Raw genomic sequence first — 17,543 nt, 5'->3', positions numbered from 1 at the left:
TTGCTTTAATATGTCTTAAGTCGTTTAAGTCACAGATGTCCAAAATTGCATTCCCAGAACCCTGTGTCCACCTTCAAGAATACAAGTATGTACTTGGATAAACTGGCAGCCTTCTCTTCCAATAGGTATTTAACGGGGTCTGATTGCATAGAGCAGCTGTTAGACATTGGACAAAAATACTCTGTAGAACATAATTTTTCATAATTGTTCTGAGATTATTTTATTGCAAACTTTGCTTACCTATGAAAGAAATGCATAAAATGAATACTTACACATTGTAAGGTATTTATGCAAGTGTGTGTTTAATTGCAATGTGTGGGTTATAAATACTGGTTACATAGGGAAATTAATAAACTTTATTTGCTGTTTGTGCTCATAGTAGGAGGAATTCATGAAAACACATGATAGTAATGAAATTACTATTACACATGAAATTACATGATAGTAATAGAAGTGTAACGTTAGGTTTTAGAAGTTTTTCTTAGGAAATTGGAGAATTAAATGAAAATTGAGCTTAACATAATGCAAGTATATGTTATATGTGGGTTGTGTATTCATGTTTGTCCAATAAGGAGAAAAAAAGTCTCCAGAAAGTTGATGTATGTAGATGTAGAAGAGCAGCAATTAAAATGAAGTTTACAGTAAGGATATCTTTTGGGTTTTTTCCCAAGAGTTGGAAATGCTGCAATTAGAGGTGGCAGATCACAGAAAGCCTCAAATTCCCTCACATAGTTAAAATATAGGAGAACTGTCTCAAGAACTGTTCTCTCGTGAAATAAGAGTGAACAAATGGCTTGTTAGATGTGTTCTCCCACCTCCTCCCTGACTATCAAGTACAGCTTTGGAAGACCTTGGGGATGGAAGAGGGGGCAGATCGCTTTGTTTTTATAACAGCAAGTTCGCATTCTTTAATTTCATTTTATTCAAGTGAAATGCAGCAAAATAAACTTTTTACTGAGCTTACCTGCGTATTGCAGTCACTTAGTGATATGTAGCCTCCATCTAGTGGTCGCTGTCCATGTTGCAGAAAATTGCTGTCTCCAGGCCATCTAGTGGCCAGATCTGTTTGTTGGGGGGTTTTGGTTGTTTTAGGAGCCTGGTGCATGTCAGTTACCAACCTGTTTTCCCGTCTAAGCTATGAAGTGTTGCTCTGTTTAGCAGAACAAAACAGAGTAAGCCAGTGCACACTAAAAAAGTGAAGTCCTTTGGCTGAAGAGGTGGATTTTATTGCTTGATCCAGAAACTTGGTGAAAAAATTTGGAAAACAATCTACTTTATTTCTAATATATGGTAAAATTGTGTTTCAGGAAATTGGTGTTGCCCTTAGTCTGTGATTATGTTGGTGAGCTAAGAATCTGCTCTCTAATGGTCAGGACTGGTGTCTGTCACCTTCTTATTTTGAAGGAAGTGTGTATATATATGAGTATATTTATTTTGCTATAAATGCAAAGTGGGAAAAAAAAATTGTTATCAGACCACTTCATGTATTTTTTTCTGTTTTGTATTTTTAAGTCAGCTCTGCCTTATACAGCATAGTAGAAATTTTCTAGAATGCCAGAGGAAGTTAGTAGGTGAGTTTCTCAGAGTATTTTTTTGTATGCACAACAAAAGGGAGGAATTTCTGAGCTGTATCTTTCCATTTTGAACACAGCTGTAATTGTGATAGGGCAAGTAAGTGTCACGAACAAATGGTTCGGTTTTCATGCTTCATCTGCTTGTAGTGGAAGTCTTTTGAATTATGTCTGGTAAACTCATACACATACATTATGTGAAGGAGGTCCTTTTGGACATTATTAAAAGGCTTATATATTAAAAGGCTTTATATTTCCTTTATATTAAAGGAATGCTTTAGAACCAACCTTTTTTCCTGTGGACCCCAAGAGGAATTGTGGAGCTTATCTGAATTCTTTAAAACCATGTAAGGGAGTTTTGTTTCCCTGCAATATAGGGAAAATGAATTCTAACTTCACAGGTAGGTTAATGAGAAGATAAAATGGAGAAAAGTGTCCAGTAGTACAACCAAAACTTAAATTCTCATGCAGAAATCTGTCCTTTTTTTAACATCTAGGCTATTTAAGCACTGTATACAACTCACAGCAATAAAATCTTGTTTTACAGGGAAGTAGAAATGTACATGGTGTCCTAGATACTATATTGAAACAGAAAATAACTGTACCAAAGTTTTATAAATGAATGTTCATATAGTTTTCAAAACTGTTAAGTGCCTCAAACAGTCAATAAAGCACACACAAGCTGGGATACCTACTTTGGGGGTTTCAAGGGGCCCAAGTTGGAAGGCAGAGTTGTAGCGCAAGCTCAGGGTGAACAACAGTGTCCTGGTGTGCGCTTCCTGAGGAGTGGTAAGCATGATTGAATTTCCCATGGGGGGCTTCCTCCGTGTAACTTTAGGAAACCTGAGTTGTGTATGTCTATATCACAAATGTTATGCAGGTTTCCCTTAGTCATGTCAGAGAAGCTGAAGAGAAGTCACTTAATTAAAATTTTAAATATTGGGAGATAGAGGAACTGTTTTGAGTTCTTATTTCTCTCTGGTCATTATGGACGGACTGACTGACCTTCATACACAATCACCTAACTTCTTTCTTACTGTAGAAACAATTTGACTTACATAGTTTTTTCTGTATGCCTTAGATATAATACAAAGCAGTTGGAATGAGGAAGCTTTGAATTGAGTAGTAAGAAAAACATAGCAACAAGAAGTAGGAACAAAATGCTAAGGAATTTTTCTGAACATTAATCACTAAGAAAAAAAATTATTGGTTTTCTGTGGAAGCTGATAGCCAACACTTCTAATGATCATCATCAGTCTGTAACTGAACCTTCAGGATGGAGCCAAGATGTATCCCCGTTAAAGAGTAGTGAAACAAATTGTACACAGGACTGGGAAGAACACTTCCTAATGGTGCATGAAGATCTGGAGAGGATTATTTATTACTGCAGTATGCTTAGTAAGTCTAGGCCAGGTAGAAAACATTAAGCTCTTGTGTGTTTGCTAAATATTAAAATAGTAAGTAAATGAACAAACAAATTGTGGAATAAAGGCTATAACTGAGCATAAGTTGCTTTTTGTGTATGTAGTTGCCATGATAATCTCATTACAGGCTTAAGCCATGGCTAAAATTTGGAACATAAGGCTTCAGATCAGTTTTACTGGCTTCTTTTCATGATACTGAATATAAGCTTAAAACAAGTGATTGATGTGTAGTTGTGGAAGTCTAAGTAAAAAAAGATCAGCAGGTGAAGTGCTGGAGCATCTGGGGAAAAATTACAGTGTAATGCACTTGTCATTATAGTTTCATCTGGTGTATTTCAATATGTACAACTCAAAAGTCCTGTACTTTGTATTTTGGCTGGGATTATTTTACTGAAAACGTGAAGGAGAAATACAGCATAAATGTAGCGACTGCATTGCATCACCAATATTGTTTATTAAAAAAGACCTTTAGTCGAACCCTCCTCCTCCCAAAATACCAATTTCTTATGCGTTTCATTATGAGTTTTGTTGTCATGAGGAGATAATGCTAATGTTTACATTCTTTTAATGTGAATTACATTTATATAGACTTACTCTCTCTTCATCACTTCAGGAGTTAGAAAATTCAAAAATCATACTTTTATCAGTCCCACTTCTCTGAATGGTGCTAGAGTATCAAGAGTAGAAACTTAAATCATGATGCCAGTGCAGTCAGCATGAGTTCACCTAAATATCTGAAACTTATTAAAGGAAAGTTGACAGTAGTTGAATATTGGGCTTAAGTAGGAATGTGATCACTTTTGGGATAGAAAACAATTCTTATTGCACAGTGGTTTGATTTGTACTGGAGGTCTACAGGATGCACACATAACCTGGCTGCATGGAGAGAATAGGCAAGCAGAAACTGGAATTCTTTTTTAGTTAGAATCATGATGTGGTTGAAGTAGATCATTAATTGTTTTTCCCCCTCAGTTTTAGGAATGGCTTTCCTTATGTTATTGCTGTTGTGGCAGCTCCACTGTCTGTGTGGGAATGTCATGGAAGCTGATGTGGTATGAAGGATGAGGTCACCTCTTGAACAGCTGAGCGGTGTCACTGAGCACTCACAAAATGAGTGGATGCAGAAAAATAATGGAGGATAGGATTTGTCACAGCAAGGAACTTGTACAACAACTTAGTTGCCTCTAGTAGATAGAGAAGGAGGTTGGTAATTCTAGAGAAATTAGTACATAATTCCTTTTACTGTTCACTCCCCTCACTGGTCTATTTTCTGCCTCAGCTTGATGGGGGAGCTTGTGCTGTGGCTTCTCTGTGGCAACATAGGGATGAAAATTATGAACAACTGTCATTGCAATAATAAGTTGAGACAGGAATTAACTGCAGTAACTCCAATGTAGTGTAAGTTGTAAAGATCAGAGCTTGCATGGCTGATAGAAGATACACAAGGATGCATATGATGAAAAAGATAGGCAAATGAGGCTGATATTGATGTAGAGAAAGGCAATTGGAAGGAACTGTAGTCTGCTGAGAAGCTGGAGATGCAATTTTGAAAGCAAATATTTTGTTGTAACCAGTGAGACAAAGAGAATGATTTTCAAAGTAGTAGTAGGACATGGGATGTAAGAGAGAAGTCATGGGAAAGATGGGAAACATGCAGACAGTATTGTTGCCCTTCTTAAGTTTGTTAAAATGATGGAACACCAAGGCAGTGTTGGGAGAATCTCCCTAATGCATTACCTGAGTTTTAGAGAAGTGGAAGTAACATGTCCCTTCTGCTGCTGAAGACACAGATTTTTGATTAGGTCCTCACTGTACAAGTTTTCTAGCAAATGGTTAGCAATAAAGACTTAAATAAGGAGATTTTTCTTCTGTATATACTTCAGTTTTATTGGAATGCCTGAACTTGCATAATTTACAGCTTTTATAAGGTTTATGTATTTTCTGCTTGCATTGCTGCTTATGTAACTTGATGTAACAGCAGACTGATTAGACAGAAGAAAACCCTTGCTATGAACAAGACTGGAACATGCTGATGCCTTTAATTTCAAGAGTTGGGCAAATACCTTGATGTTAAATATCCATCAAATACTCATGCAGTGACAGTGGTTTCAATTTTGAATATTCCCTTAGAGTTGAAAGTAGGGTAAAATTGTTAGTGCTCCTCTTTAATTATAAAAAATATTTTTTTCCCCTCCTGTATTTATGATTGGGAAATCTCTTATTTTTCTAATGTATTTAAAAATGAGTTGAGGTACTTTAATAAAAATATATGTATTAAAATTGTACATATTCTGAACATTTCTCTAGTCCTCATAGACCATTAGAAACATGTGAATCCTGTGTCCTTTTTAAGAGACCTGTCATTAGGTACACCTAACCATAATCAAAGTCACTCTCTGCAGCTTGAGTACTGGGGTGAAGAGCAGTGAGTTCTTATGCTGAGACAGGATCAGAGAATGCACTGAATAAGGAGCTTTTGAAATCTGTTACTGTTAAAAGATGGTGGGGTTTGTAGAGCTTGCTTAAAATAGGAAAATCAAAACAGTTTATCTAGGCTCTCCTAAATGTAAATGTGGCTTGGAAAGATAGGTAAATGTTAGGGTCACAATGTTCTGTAGGGTTTTTTTTTAGTGGGGGTTGGATTGGTTTAGTTTGTTTCCTCTGCAAATGCCAGTTTGGATCAACATCTGTTCAGAGATTTAATTTTTTTAAATTTTGTTTTGATTTATTTTTTGGGTTATTTTTAGATTAGTAATTTGTATAAAAGTAAGATTTCTTTTTACCATCACCTGTTATCCATGCCTCTGACCAATGCAAGGTGCTTTCTCACTTGTATTAAATGACTGTTTTGATGTGAAGCCTTCCAAAACTTCTCTTGGAACTTCAGTTTGTTTAAAGTTGATGGAATCCCACTGCAGCTTTACAGACTAATTTTGCATTTGTGAGAATATCATTACATCTTCGTGTGGATTATTGGAAGAACTGTAAGAAGGTTTTAAAGTATACAAACAGTGGGGATTTTATAGATAGTATTTCAAAATGCTTCAATTAAATAAAATGTTTGAGCAATTTTCTGTTCCTAGTTGTGTGTTCAAACTTGAATGGAAGAGACAGACTTGTTTTTCCTCTGATGGTTTAATATCTGAATTTTATGTAGCTAAGTTTGGGATTTTAAACTTTAAGAATTTGTGGACAGGGGTTTTGTTCCCCTCTGCCCCTTTTCCATTCCTCTTTCCCTCCTCTGTAATTCTTTTATTTACTGTGGAGTTCCCTAATGTTTTCAATTTTACACTGTCATATTCTCTCCAGAATTCCTGAGTTGCCTTCTTCTACCAGTTCCTCCAGCTCTTCTGTTTGGTGGTTTTCTTTTTGGATGCTCTCACTGATTCCCAATCTGGGCCATTCCCCTAACTGTGAATTCACACACTCTGATGTAATGCATGCAACCTGAAGTCAATACAGATGATGATGATGCTGATTGCCAAGTACATATGCAGATATGAAACTTTAAGTTGTTGAACTGGGGGTTGTGTAAAAGTGTTAATTGAAGCAAGAGTGGTAGTTATGCTTAATGTCCTTTTTGTTCATTGATTTCGTAAACTTCTGTGTAAAGTTTTCAAGGCTTCTTATGTCTTGTGAATATAGATCTAAAAGAGAAGACATGAATATGGATCTAAAAGAAACCCATAAAACATTAGCTTCTTGACTTACCTTAATTTCTACACTAAGTTTTTGGAGCAAGAGTGGATACTTTTATTCTGTTCGATCCAAACTGGATAAAGCTGAATATGCAGCCTTGATGCATGCACATATGTGTGCATATAACTATATTTTTGGCTATAAAAGTTTAGCAAGGTTTTTCTTTGTTTTAATCCAAATCTTGTATGTTATAGTCCTTTTTGTGAATTTACTTTTCATGTCCAGTATAATCTTGTTAGGTGTCTATTGCAGTGTAACACTTTCTTTTATGTTGGAATTTTCTCTTGTGTAAAATAGTAGGTTCCAGCCTGTTTACCATTTGCTTTGTCATTAAGTGACTATACCATGGGGAATGTCTGGGTTCAAAGTCAATCTCTAAAAGCCTGAATTACCGGAAGGGAATTAACTGACTGTGTAAGCATGTCCTTAGTAGTTTAAAAGTGAAATTACTGTTAAGTCTGTTTGCTTAGCTATACAGATTAACAGAAGCTACTGTTTCTTTTATTTTATAGTGGCGTTTATTTTCAACTGGATTGGATTTTGTTTATCCTTCTGTATAACAAATACCATAGCTGGAAGGTATGGTGCAATCTGTGGATTTGGTCTCTCCCTGATCAAATGGATTCTCATTGTACGGGTATGTTTCTTGATTCACGCTGTACAGGCTCTGTAGAACAAACCCATAACAATTTATTCAAGGGTCTAATAAGGGAATTGAGAACCAGTATTTTTTCTTTTTTTACCTGATATTGCATTTGATGCTCACATTTTCACTAAAATAAATGCAGGATGACTCATTCCTTGTACAAGTATTTAAAAGTCTACAGAAGAAATGGAGCAAGTACCTAAAATATCACTGGTATTATAGTGTCATGTATAAAAGATGTGTAAGTGTCTTGGCCTGTTGAGAAGGGAATATAAGAAAGCATTTCTTCCTTGTGTTTTATTATTTTATTCTGTGTAAGATACATATGGGATCAGGTCCAACTTAAATATGAAGTTGGTCACATTTTTACAATCTTAAAATGCTTGATTCTTGATGTTTTCACTGCAAAACTAGATACTTTTCCAAAAGGCATATTAGCCAAATGCAAGTTACTTAATTAAGTGGATGCTGGGTGAAATGCAATGCTGCTTTCTGACTGTGAATTCTACATATCTGTGAGACACAACATTTAAAATCCTGTCCCTTTTAACAAAGAAAAAGATCTTGGATAACTTGCATATCTTTCATATTCTGCCATCAATGACTGTTTTAATTAATTTTTTTTTTCCTGTGTGTGTGTTAGTAACTTGATTTAGTCTTATCACGGTAGTAAAAAAATGGTTGAAAGATTGCATGGCCCTTCTTGGACATGATCTACATCCTTCTTAGGGCTTTTTTTTTTTTTTCCCTTAATTTCCTTTTTGCTTATTCAGAGCAGGGAAATGCTGCTGGACTAGATGTGATTCTGGTGTATTTGTTGGAATTCAGGTGCTGAGATGGAATTTATCTTAAGGGGTTTGGGATATTTTCAGCTTCCCTTAAGGCATACTAAATAGAGGGCAGAACTTGTTCATCATGTCAGTTTTATTCCTCTCTCCTGGAAAATGTGCCCAAAATGAATATAAAAATTAATATATGTCAAACTTCCTTGTAGAATTACTGTGTTCTAGACTATAATTAAATTATTGTATATAATCCATTACTAATTCAAAAATATTAGAGCTGGCCAATTCCAAGACCTCAAGGTGGGATTTTTTTCATAATGAAGATCATCATGTTCCTCTGTTGTCTCCCTTCCTAGAGACAAGAGCAGAAAGCTTATGAGGTGTTGTGTTGACAGTCATTTTAATGGTGACACACCAGTAGGCCTGTGTGCACCAAATTGTTCTGTTCCTTTCTTTCAAGATCTTCCAAAGGCTTGTGTCACTCTTTTTCACTCTGGATCAGTAGTACAAAACTTTTTAGTGTCTAAACAATCTGAATTCGCATATGCTTGATCTATATCAATTTTTACTGGGGAGAAGGAAGAGCAGGGGGAACAAAAGCACAATTTTACTATAGGGGAAATTCTGCTGCCATGGCTGACTCTACCCAAGGAGAGTAGGGGAGGAGAGTAATGCACATGGGCAAGTATTTGATTGTTGGTTTTAGTAAATCTTCTTTCCAATTAAATTAAATTACAACTATTGGAGAAGGATATTGATATTGTATTTATAAGCACACACATATAATGTTTAGACAATCGAAAATCGTGACTAACAAGTGAGATGGGATCAATGTCAATGTGTTGTCAAAATCCTTGGCATTGAGTATTTATATTGGGATAATGTAAATACCAGTTCTTTAGCTGAACTTGGCAGTTCTGTTTCTTGCTATTTTTTCTTTGATTGATGTAAGAAATTAATAGAGTATATAAGATTAAACCCTCAAAAGAGTTCATGTGACCTGACCTTATTCTGGAGAAAATATGTGGATTAATTGAAGAAAAAAGCCAGCTTTATCTAGTGTTCTTTAAATGTCTTAGATTTTCATCTGGTTGCATATGTGCCCCAGTATCTTTTGGCTGATAGGTTTTGGTTGTTTTTGTTTCGTTGGGGTTTTTTGTTTTGTTGTTTTTGTAGGGGTTCTTTTATTTGTTCAGGGTTTTTTTGTTTCCCCTCTTGTTACTGCTTGGCTGATATACTGAAATGTCCTAGAAAGGGCACATAAGAAGCACTGTCAGGATGCAGTAAACATAATGAATGATAGCAGGGTAAAAGTGTATGGAAAGTGTACAGAGCTGCTAAGTAGGTTATTTTATTCCTTCTGGCAACTCTTCACTCATCTCCCCATTTCTACTTTTTGTGTGGGTTTTGGAGACATTTGATTAGCCTTTTTATCAGTGAAGCATAAAGTCTGGAGTCTGGTAAAGGCACAGATACCTGTCTCCAGTGTGATCACACCCTGCCCTCCAGCTGCCTCCCACTTCACAGGGAGGACAAAACTGTCTGCCATGGTCACTCGCAGGAGCAGTTGAAATGGCACTTCAAGGTTCATTTAGTTGCGTTCAGCTCACTGCTGGGAACTGAATGCTGGTTTGAAAATGAAAAGACTTTAATGAGTTGGGGGTCTTTATGGGGCTGGTATTTGTGGCAGCGATTAACAGTAGGGGGTATACAGAAGGTCAAAAGCTCTTCTTTTGTGGGGTCAGCAGAACATCCCTGTCTGATAAGATTAAACTAATGTGGCTTTTCGTGTTAATATCCAAAGCAGCAGGCTGCTGTAATGTGTTTGGGATGGCAGGCACTGGGGGGAAAAAGGGAAAATCAACAAGTGGTGATTCATTATAATAAAAACCTCAGATTACTGGCAAGTAATACAAGGATGTTTTTCATATATATATATGTATTTCTATGGCTACACATTTTTTTAGAGATTTTTACTTAATTTGCTGCAAACCAACTGACACTAGAATTGTGTTATTTGTGTATTAAACTGCTGTGCAAATACTAGTTTTGCGTTTTAGTAGGAAACATTGCTTTTATTTTAACTTGCTTTGTCCTCCATGCTTTCTCTATTTGCATAGTGCATTAAATATGTGCTAGTCATCTGTCTTACTGCAGCTAAGCCTCATGTATGAATTTCAGTTTTCAGATTATTTTACTGGATATTTCAATGGACAGTACTGGCTTTGGTGGATATTTCTTGTACTTGGTAAGTGGCAGTTGAATTAATTTCTGTTTTGATGTGGAAGTACTCAAAGATGAATCATGTTATTGTAAATCAGAGTTTAGTAACATGTTTAGCTATGTGCTTTTCCTTAGCTGCTGATAGTTTTGTATGGTATTTTAATTTTCCTAGTATTCATGAAGTTATTGGTTACCATAGTGGTGTTGTTGTGTGAACTGTGGACTATTCAAATACTCTTCAGCTCAAAAAATTTTGTTCTGCTTATGAGATTGTGTAGAACAGACTTGTAATTTGTGCTTTTTAATTTGTGCTTCTACTGATCTAGGAGTGCAGTACTGTGTAATGAAACTTTGGCTTTATGTAGAGAATGTATTGAAAAGTCAGTGATAAGTAGTATTTACGTGTAGAAACCTACGTGTCAAGTATTAAATTTTAAGAAATGTGACTAAACCCAGGAAGTTGAAATCTGCTGACTTGTGCACAGGTCACTAAATGTCCTTTGAGTCCTTTGAAATGCAAACTGCATCAGCAGTTGCTCGGTAGGATGAGAGAATGGCTTCATGCTTGCTGATCACAGTGGTCCCATGATGTCAGCTTTCTCTTAAGAGTCTGCCTGCTCATGTTCAAAGTCTTATGCACATCAAATTCTTCTCTTCTGTTTCTTTTTAATGAGGATGTACCAAACTCCAACCACTATAACTTTTCTCCAACTATAATCCGTAATGATTTTGTAATACGAATATGGCATCTGGAATGGTTTTCTTTTACGGAAGTGAATGCTGTTATGCATTTTAATTTCTGTTTCCAGCTTTGGAAGCACGGTAAACTGTTGCTGGTTCAGTAGGTGGCACTCTTCCCTTTGAGTCAATTGATTTAAGTGGCTAAGAGCAGATGTTAGAATGAAATGTTGAGTAAGTTAATAAAAAACACCAATTCTGAGATCTTCACTGTTAGTGACTCGCTATTTATCTTGCAAGAAATACCAAAAGTCTTAAACAACATTACCTAAAAATTTCTCTCTCTGCCTTTAGTGGTGTTCAAGGGCATTCATCAGACTTTCTAATGCCCACCTTGCTCTGCTATTGTGCACTTCGTTGCTTGGAATACATAAAAGCTGCAAATGTTTAACACATCAGAGCATTGGTCCCTTGAATATTTTCGTGTTGTTTGAGGTTATTGTATTGAAGTAGGTGAAATGACTCTTTGCAGGGACAAACAGACATTGAAGTGAAATGACTCTGCAGGCACAAACATCTCCAAATAAGTTTTTAATTAAAACCAAGCACTGTGGTGCCTGAGATTGAGGTTCGACACCTTTTTTCACTAGGATGAAAATAGTATTCTTCCCCTAGAACTCCCCCCATCCCCACATGTCTTTGGAAAAAGCTGTAGTTTTTCCTTTTACTAGTCTTTTATGTTCAGGAAGTAGCTCACTTTAATTTGACAAAGCCTTATTTTTGGTCTGAAGTGTTTGAGAATTTTTTATTTTTTCTTTGAATCACCAGGTTTATAATATGCTTTGGAATAAAAAGCACTGAGGCATACAGCAATCAGCATTCCCTTGTTTTATGTATGTTTTGCATGAAATATGCCAACAATTTTTTTAAAGTGATAAACTGGCTATATGGTATTGCTAGAACACCATGGAAGGATTCTACCTAAAAAAGCTACTTAGCAAGACATGGAGGAGTATTATCATGTCATGGGAGCACTGCCAACGAGATCTGTGTTTCTTTGTTTTGGATAACCTTTTGTTAGAGCACACAAAGTAGTATGTCCAGTATCTCTCCAGAAGGGAATGAGTTTGAGTTTTTCTTTTCCATAGCCCTTTGACATCCTTCAGCCCACCTACTTCCATCTCCTCTCTTCTGGTGTTCGATCTGTTACTGCTTGCCTTCCTTCTTTCAACATCTGGAAAAATTGCTTATGTGTCACGGAAAAGCAAAGTGGTCTACTTCCAAAGAGCTGTCATGTACAGTGAAAAAATTGGAGAGAGACAATTCTAAATTTTAAATTTAAATGTTAGCCAGTGTTTCTTATTGAGGAGCACAATGGAAAGTGTTTTTTCTTTCTTCCTTTAACAGAGAAATGTAAAATATGGGTTGAGCTTTGACTGGTTTTCCAACATGTATAATGCAAAAAATGTCATCAAGCACCTAAAGAGCTGCCTGCTGTCATTTTGCTCTTTCAGCTTCTTTTCAGTTGAAAGGGAGGCTATGTCTGGTGGCCTTTGGGTAGCAGGTTTTGTTGTAGACTTGCAGTCAAGATCTTACTGCTTTCTTCTCTGTGTTGAATTTGCCTTAATCACAGGAATGTATCTGGCTTGGGTGAAGTTCTACTGGTTGACAGAGCATTCTCTGTTGTCTTATTTAATTTTTTTTTTTTTTTTTGCTTGCATGCATGTTCTAATGAAGCTTTGGTTTAAAAAAGCAAAAGGAAAGTTAAAAAATCACAAACAAAAATATTTTAGAGAATAAGTGATCGTTAGAAAAAATCAGGGGCTCATCCAGGACAGCAGGAAGAAAAAGTGCATCATGTAGGAAAGAAAATAATTAAATCCTTTGCTGAACTTATAAAACCTCAGTGTAGATTTTTGTTTGATCTTTTGGAATTTTAATGCACATGTGTATATTCACATAAGTGTATATCTTCAAGCTACCATTATTGCAAATGTGACTTCTCTGTGACTGTTGTGTACATCTTTTTCCTCTTAGCTGAAATATTCTTTAAAATGCAGAGAAACGTAGATAATTTAAAAGATTTTGAAATTTGGAGTTGGCAAAAACTGTAATATTGTGAGTAATATGTTGAGAAATTTCCTTTGGCAATTGTTCTTCCTCTGCTTGGGTAGGTGTTTTTTGATCGATGGTTAAATCCCAAGTCATAAGCTACTATAATTCATTATTGACTTCTCACTAGAGCAAGCCTTACTTTGTCTTTTTTTTTTCCTCCTTTAACTTGCAGTACATTTATTGTGCACATTGTTAAAGGTACATTTTGTAAACCAGGTACTCTTCTAACACATTAGTAATTTATTTTGAGAATTCTACTTGAAAATAATTTGCAAATCAGATTTTACTTTTCAGGATTTTTTTATTCTTTGTAAGTATTTTCATGCAGTCTTTTTCACAGATGACGCTTAAACTGAAAATCACTAAAATTTGTGAAAAACCTTTCATAAAATTGAATCCTTGTATCACACGATGAAAGCTAGCTTGGTTGTTGAATTTGTGAATGATAAAGACTTCAATTTACTTTGTAGGCTAGATTTTTAAAATCATTAATAAGAGTAATGTGGTATAGTATATATTTATGTTAATGGAATTAATTTAGTGCATTTACTACACTTTCAGGTCTCCTCCTGTTCTTTCGAGGCTTTGTTAATTATCTTAAAGTCAGAAATATGTCTGAAAGCATGGCAGCTGCTCACAGAACAAGATTTTTTTTCTTGTACTGAAGGTAAGCCATTTTTTAGTGCTGAGGTTATCTTTCCCAGGAAAACAGAGAAGAAAGAAATACTAAAAAATAAATAATCAAACTTCTGTCACAATGTAGAAGTTGCATAATTTTTGAGCATCTGTCCTGAATATTGAACATATATTCTTCATGGGCTTGGAGATGTGTGAAGTCTCCTACTTGAAAACAAATAATGCATCCTCATTGCCTCCAGTCTTCCCTGGAACTAATGTTCAGCAACAAAAATTAGGAGGAACATGTGGTTTTTCCTGAGAAACAGTGTCTGCTGCTGTCACGATACTGTCCTTTGTGCTGGAAAACTGACTTTAGTAGTCAACCTGTTGTCGGCAAGTTAGGAAGCACTAATCTGCCTGCATATTAAATCTGATTGACATGGGTCTGAACATGCAAACAATAGTTGAATATTGTCTCTCTTTACATGACTGGATTAAGACAGTCATGTACAAGTATGATTATTGTGTATGCAACAATGTGCTTTATGTATCCTTCAGGTAGCTGACTAATCATTCTGGCACGTATCCACTCTTTTTTTTTAATGCTATTTATCCGTTAAGTGGATTTATTGGACTTGACTATGTAACTTAAACTAGGGGTCTTTATTTGCATTCATTTTTTTTTTTATTTAAATTGCATAACAATATAAATTTAAGCCTAGAAATAAGTATTGCAGCATTTTCATTGCTCTGCACTTCACTAAAAATGCTTAAAGACTATGTTATGATATATCTGAGAAGCTATGTTTGCTTTAAAAAAAAGTCTTTTATAAATTTTCTCCAGGATTGATCACAGAATCAATTTTAATTAACCTGAAACACATTTTTGAAGCCTGAAAATGGAGGCAGTATTTGACTGAAAGAAAACCCGTGGTTGTTTTTATATAAGATGGCAAGAAATATTTTAAAACAGCTAATGCTGACTGTGCTATACAATATGCACTTGATTATGAAAAAAATCTGTTAACATAACTGTGACATAATATTTCTTTTAAATGTCTTTTTTTTTCCAAATTATGCAGTATATTAACTAACTGAGGTGTATATTTCCCTTTAGCAACCAATCAAAATTGGCAGCTACATGGCGTCATTGCCTTTTTGCAATAGTTAAATATGGCTTCTTTTCTTACTGTTGTGGTAACCTCTTCAGAGTACTGAAATTTGTAGACATGTGACTGAAAATATCTGTTAGCTTTCAGTGCATTAAAGCTTGAAAATACTTCTAATATTAATTAAAGTAAATAAAATATTTTTAATATTAATATTTAACACTTAATATTTTAAGAAGAGTTGTTAGGACTAAATGGTATTTTAGAACTGTAGTTTGAAGAGAATAGTGAAAGTGTAGGATAATCCAGCCTGAGATTCCTTGCTCTTCTGCAATTAAAATTCTGCGTTGGGACAAAACACTGTTTAACCCAGGACTTACTGAAGTTAATGAGCTGTTCTGACAGAGTTCAGTGGCTTTGAATTTTTTATTTTTGTGTAAGCACCACTGAGAGATGTGCAGGCTGCAGGCTCATAAGGTCTATGAGGTGTTTAGAAAGATGAACATGTAAATGTTATGTTTTTGAAGCATCTTAATTGCTGAAACAAGAAGTTCAAATTAATTGCTATCACATTTAAATGTCCTTGTTCTTGTGTAGACAAGTAAGCTCCTCTAGTGTGTCTCCTCTACACTGATTGTTAATTTTAATGAATAAGAACACCCCTACAGCTGGAAATAGGTGGTCTTTTGAAATCATAATAAAATAACAGTAAATCTTTGTGTTTTTTCTCCCATCCTGACACGGGGGATGGGGAGGCTGCTGTTTTGCTTGCAGTTCAGGTTTGCTGGTCACTTAGCAACGCTGCTTCTGGTGAGTCACAGCGATGAACTGAAGCACAACTTTTTCTTTATCTCCAGACTGCATCGAACAGACATTCCTTTCCTATGCTGGTGTGAAACTTCCAGACGATCTGTAACCCTCCAAGTTAATAAGATAGAAGACTACTAAAACCAGAAGACAAATTAATGAAAATATGGCTTCAAAAATGAATGACAGGATGTTTATGATCAAGTACCAGTTCTGGTCATTCTAGTAAATATTTATAATTGCTGCCTTTTGTTTTAGCACATTTGGATATGTGCTCGTTAGAAAGATGGTATTGAGGTAAAAACAAACTATCTGTAAGTATAAATTAGGTACAGACAGACTCAGTTAATCTGTGCTTGTTCTATCTGAAAGATTTGAGTGGTATCTTTTTTCACAACTTGTATGTACCACTGACTTGATGATCTGAATTTCTGAGTACAATGAAATGCATTAAATGATTCAGATTAAGCAGTTCAGATAGTTTTCTTTTATATAATTTAGATTCATCTAATGATTGTATAGAACATTTTTAAGTTTACTAAACCCCAAAGCTCTTTGTCACAAACTTAGATTTGCCAATATTACATTGAATTCAAACCAGTATACTGGTTTGTGCTAAAACTGATACACTTTGAGTCCCCTGTAAATAACTCTGCATAAATGACTGTTTTAATTGCTTCTTAGGAAATATGTCAAAATATATTTTGTAACAGCATATTATCTAAATTTTGTTTAATCTTAGAGCTATATACATATTTTTTGTTAATTGGCTATTAAAAGTTTAGTTAGTAGTAGATGTAATTTTGGAGGTTTGCATTCTTGAGGTCACTATAAATACAACATCCACATTGAGTGCTTCTCAAATAAAAATCATACAACTACTTTATAATGCTTGTTTAGAATAAATACTACTTTCATAAGAACAAACTAGTTTAAATGCAAGGTAATTTGGGAAGTAATTGAAGAAGGAAAAAGGTTTTTTTAAAGCTCTGAAAGTAGAAAACGTGTTTTACCTCGCCCTTAATTCGTTTAAGGTATACCATTTTGTTCTTATAAATATCATCTCTGTAAGGGGTACTGTCTACAGTTCATGCACATGTAGTTTCTTTTAAAGTTTGTGAAATTTATGCTTCTTCTTTAAATAGAAGAAGACATCTCTCAGTCCTTTGTACAACTGGAATCTCAGTTGCAAAAATACATTGGCTGTCGGTTGCACCTTTGAGGAAAAAGAGTACAAATAGTTTCCTCCATTTTTATTTTTAATTAGAATTCTGCTTTTTTACTACTAACATTAAAACCAGTGAGGTTTATGTTGTGTTAAGCTAGTGCTGTATTGAGTTTTGTATCTATAATGAATGTTTAAAATATGCATATATAAACATTTTCATTTTCCTAATCTTTCAGAGATAACTGATAGTGACTAAAATTTTAGGGGCACCTCTACTTCTTGGCTTTTTATGGAAAGAAGAAAGTTAAGTACTATGTTCAATATCCTATTGGGATTTCCTTCTAAACTTCTATTTGTTTCTGTGTTCTTTTGCATTCATTGTCCAGATGAAAAAGAAGCGAATAATAAAGCATTGCTTTGTTTTGCTAATTAAGACTTACTGCTTTTTGGGTTTTTTTTGTCCTTCATGATGAAAAATGCACACTGCAGTATTCATGTCAACATGGAATTACAGACAAATTACCTGGTAAAATAGGTACTAACCTACCCTCCCTGCTCTTTTTCATCTCATGTTTTATAACAAACTGTGAGGACATTTCTTTTAAGGAGTTAATGCAACCATGCAAAGCAGGCAGTATTGCTTCCTTTTCTATGCTTACCAAATTCAAGTAGACTATTTTTCAACTATATCAATTTTCCC

At 35.1% G+C, this 17,543-nt stretch overlaps 1 protein-coding gene across 3 annotated transcripts in view; it reads left to right on the top strand.

Moving 5' to 3' along the window:
• Positions 1-17,278, top strand: part of NDFIP2 (Nedd4 family interacting protein 2) — a 45,186-nt gene extending 27,908 nt beyond the window's left edge. For 2 of the 3 annotated variants that reach the window (XM_014252377.2, XM_088052161.1), the window contains 4 exons: positions 7,207-7,331; positions 10,307-10,373; positions 13,703-13,808; positions 15,726-17,278. In XM_014252377.2, the coding sequence (XP_014107852.1) occupies positions 7,207-7,331; positions 10,307-10,373; positions 13,703-13,806 (296 nt within the window). In that variant the 3' untranslated portion in view covers positions 13,807-13,808; positions 15,726-17,278. Of the gene's footprint in view, positions 1-7,206; positions 7,332-10,306; positions 10,374-13,702; positions 13,809-15,623 lie in introns of all 3 variants that reach the window. The other variant, XM_088052162.1, reaches the window with a different exon arrangement.
• The last annotated feature ends 265 nt before the right edge of the window (positions 17,279-17,543 follow it).

Source organism: Pseudopodoces humilis, chromosome 2, assembly GCF_049639895.1.
Source record: "Pseudopodoces humilis isolate 2021_Gansu_Grassland_sample_001 chromosome 2, ASM4963989v1, whole genome shotgun sequence".
Taxonomy (NCBI): domain Eukaryota; kingdom Metazoa; phylum Chordata; class Aves; order Passeriformes; family Paridae; genus Pseudopodoces; species Pseudopodoces humilis.
This window is presented reverse-complemented; position numbering and strand designations above follow the sequence as displayed.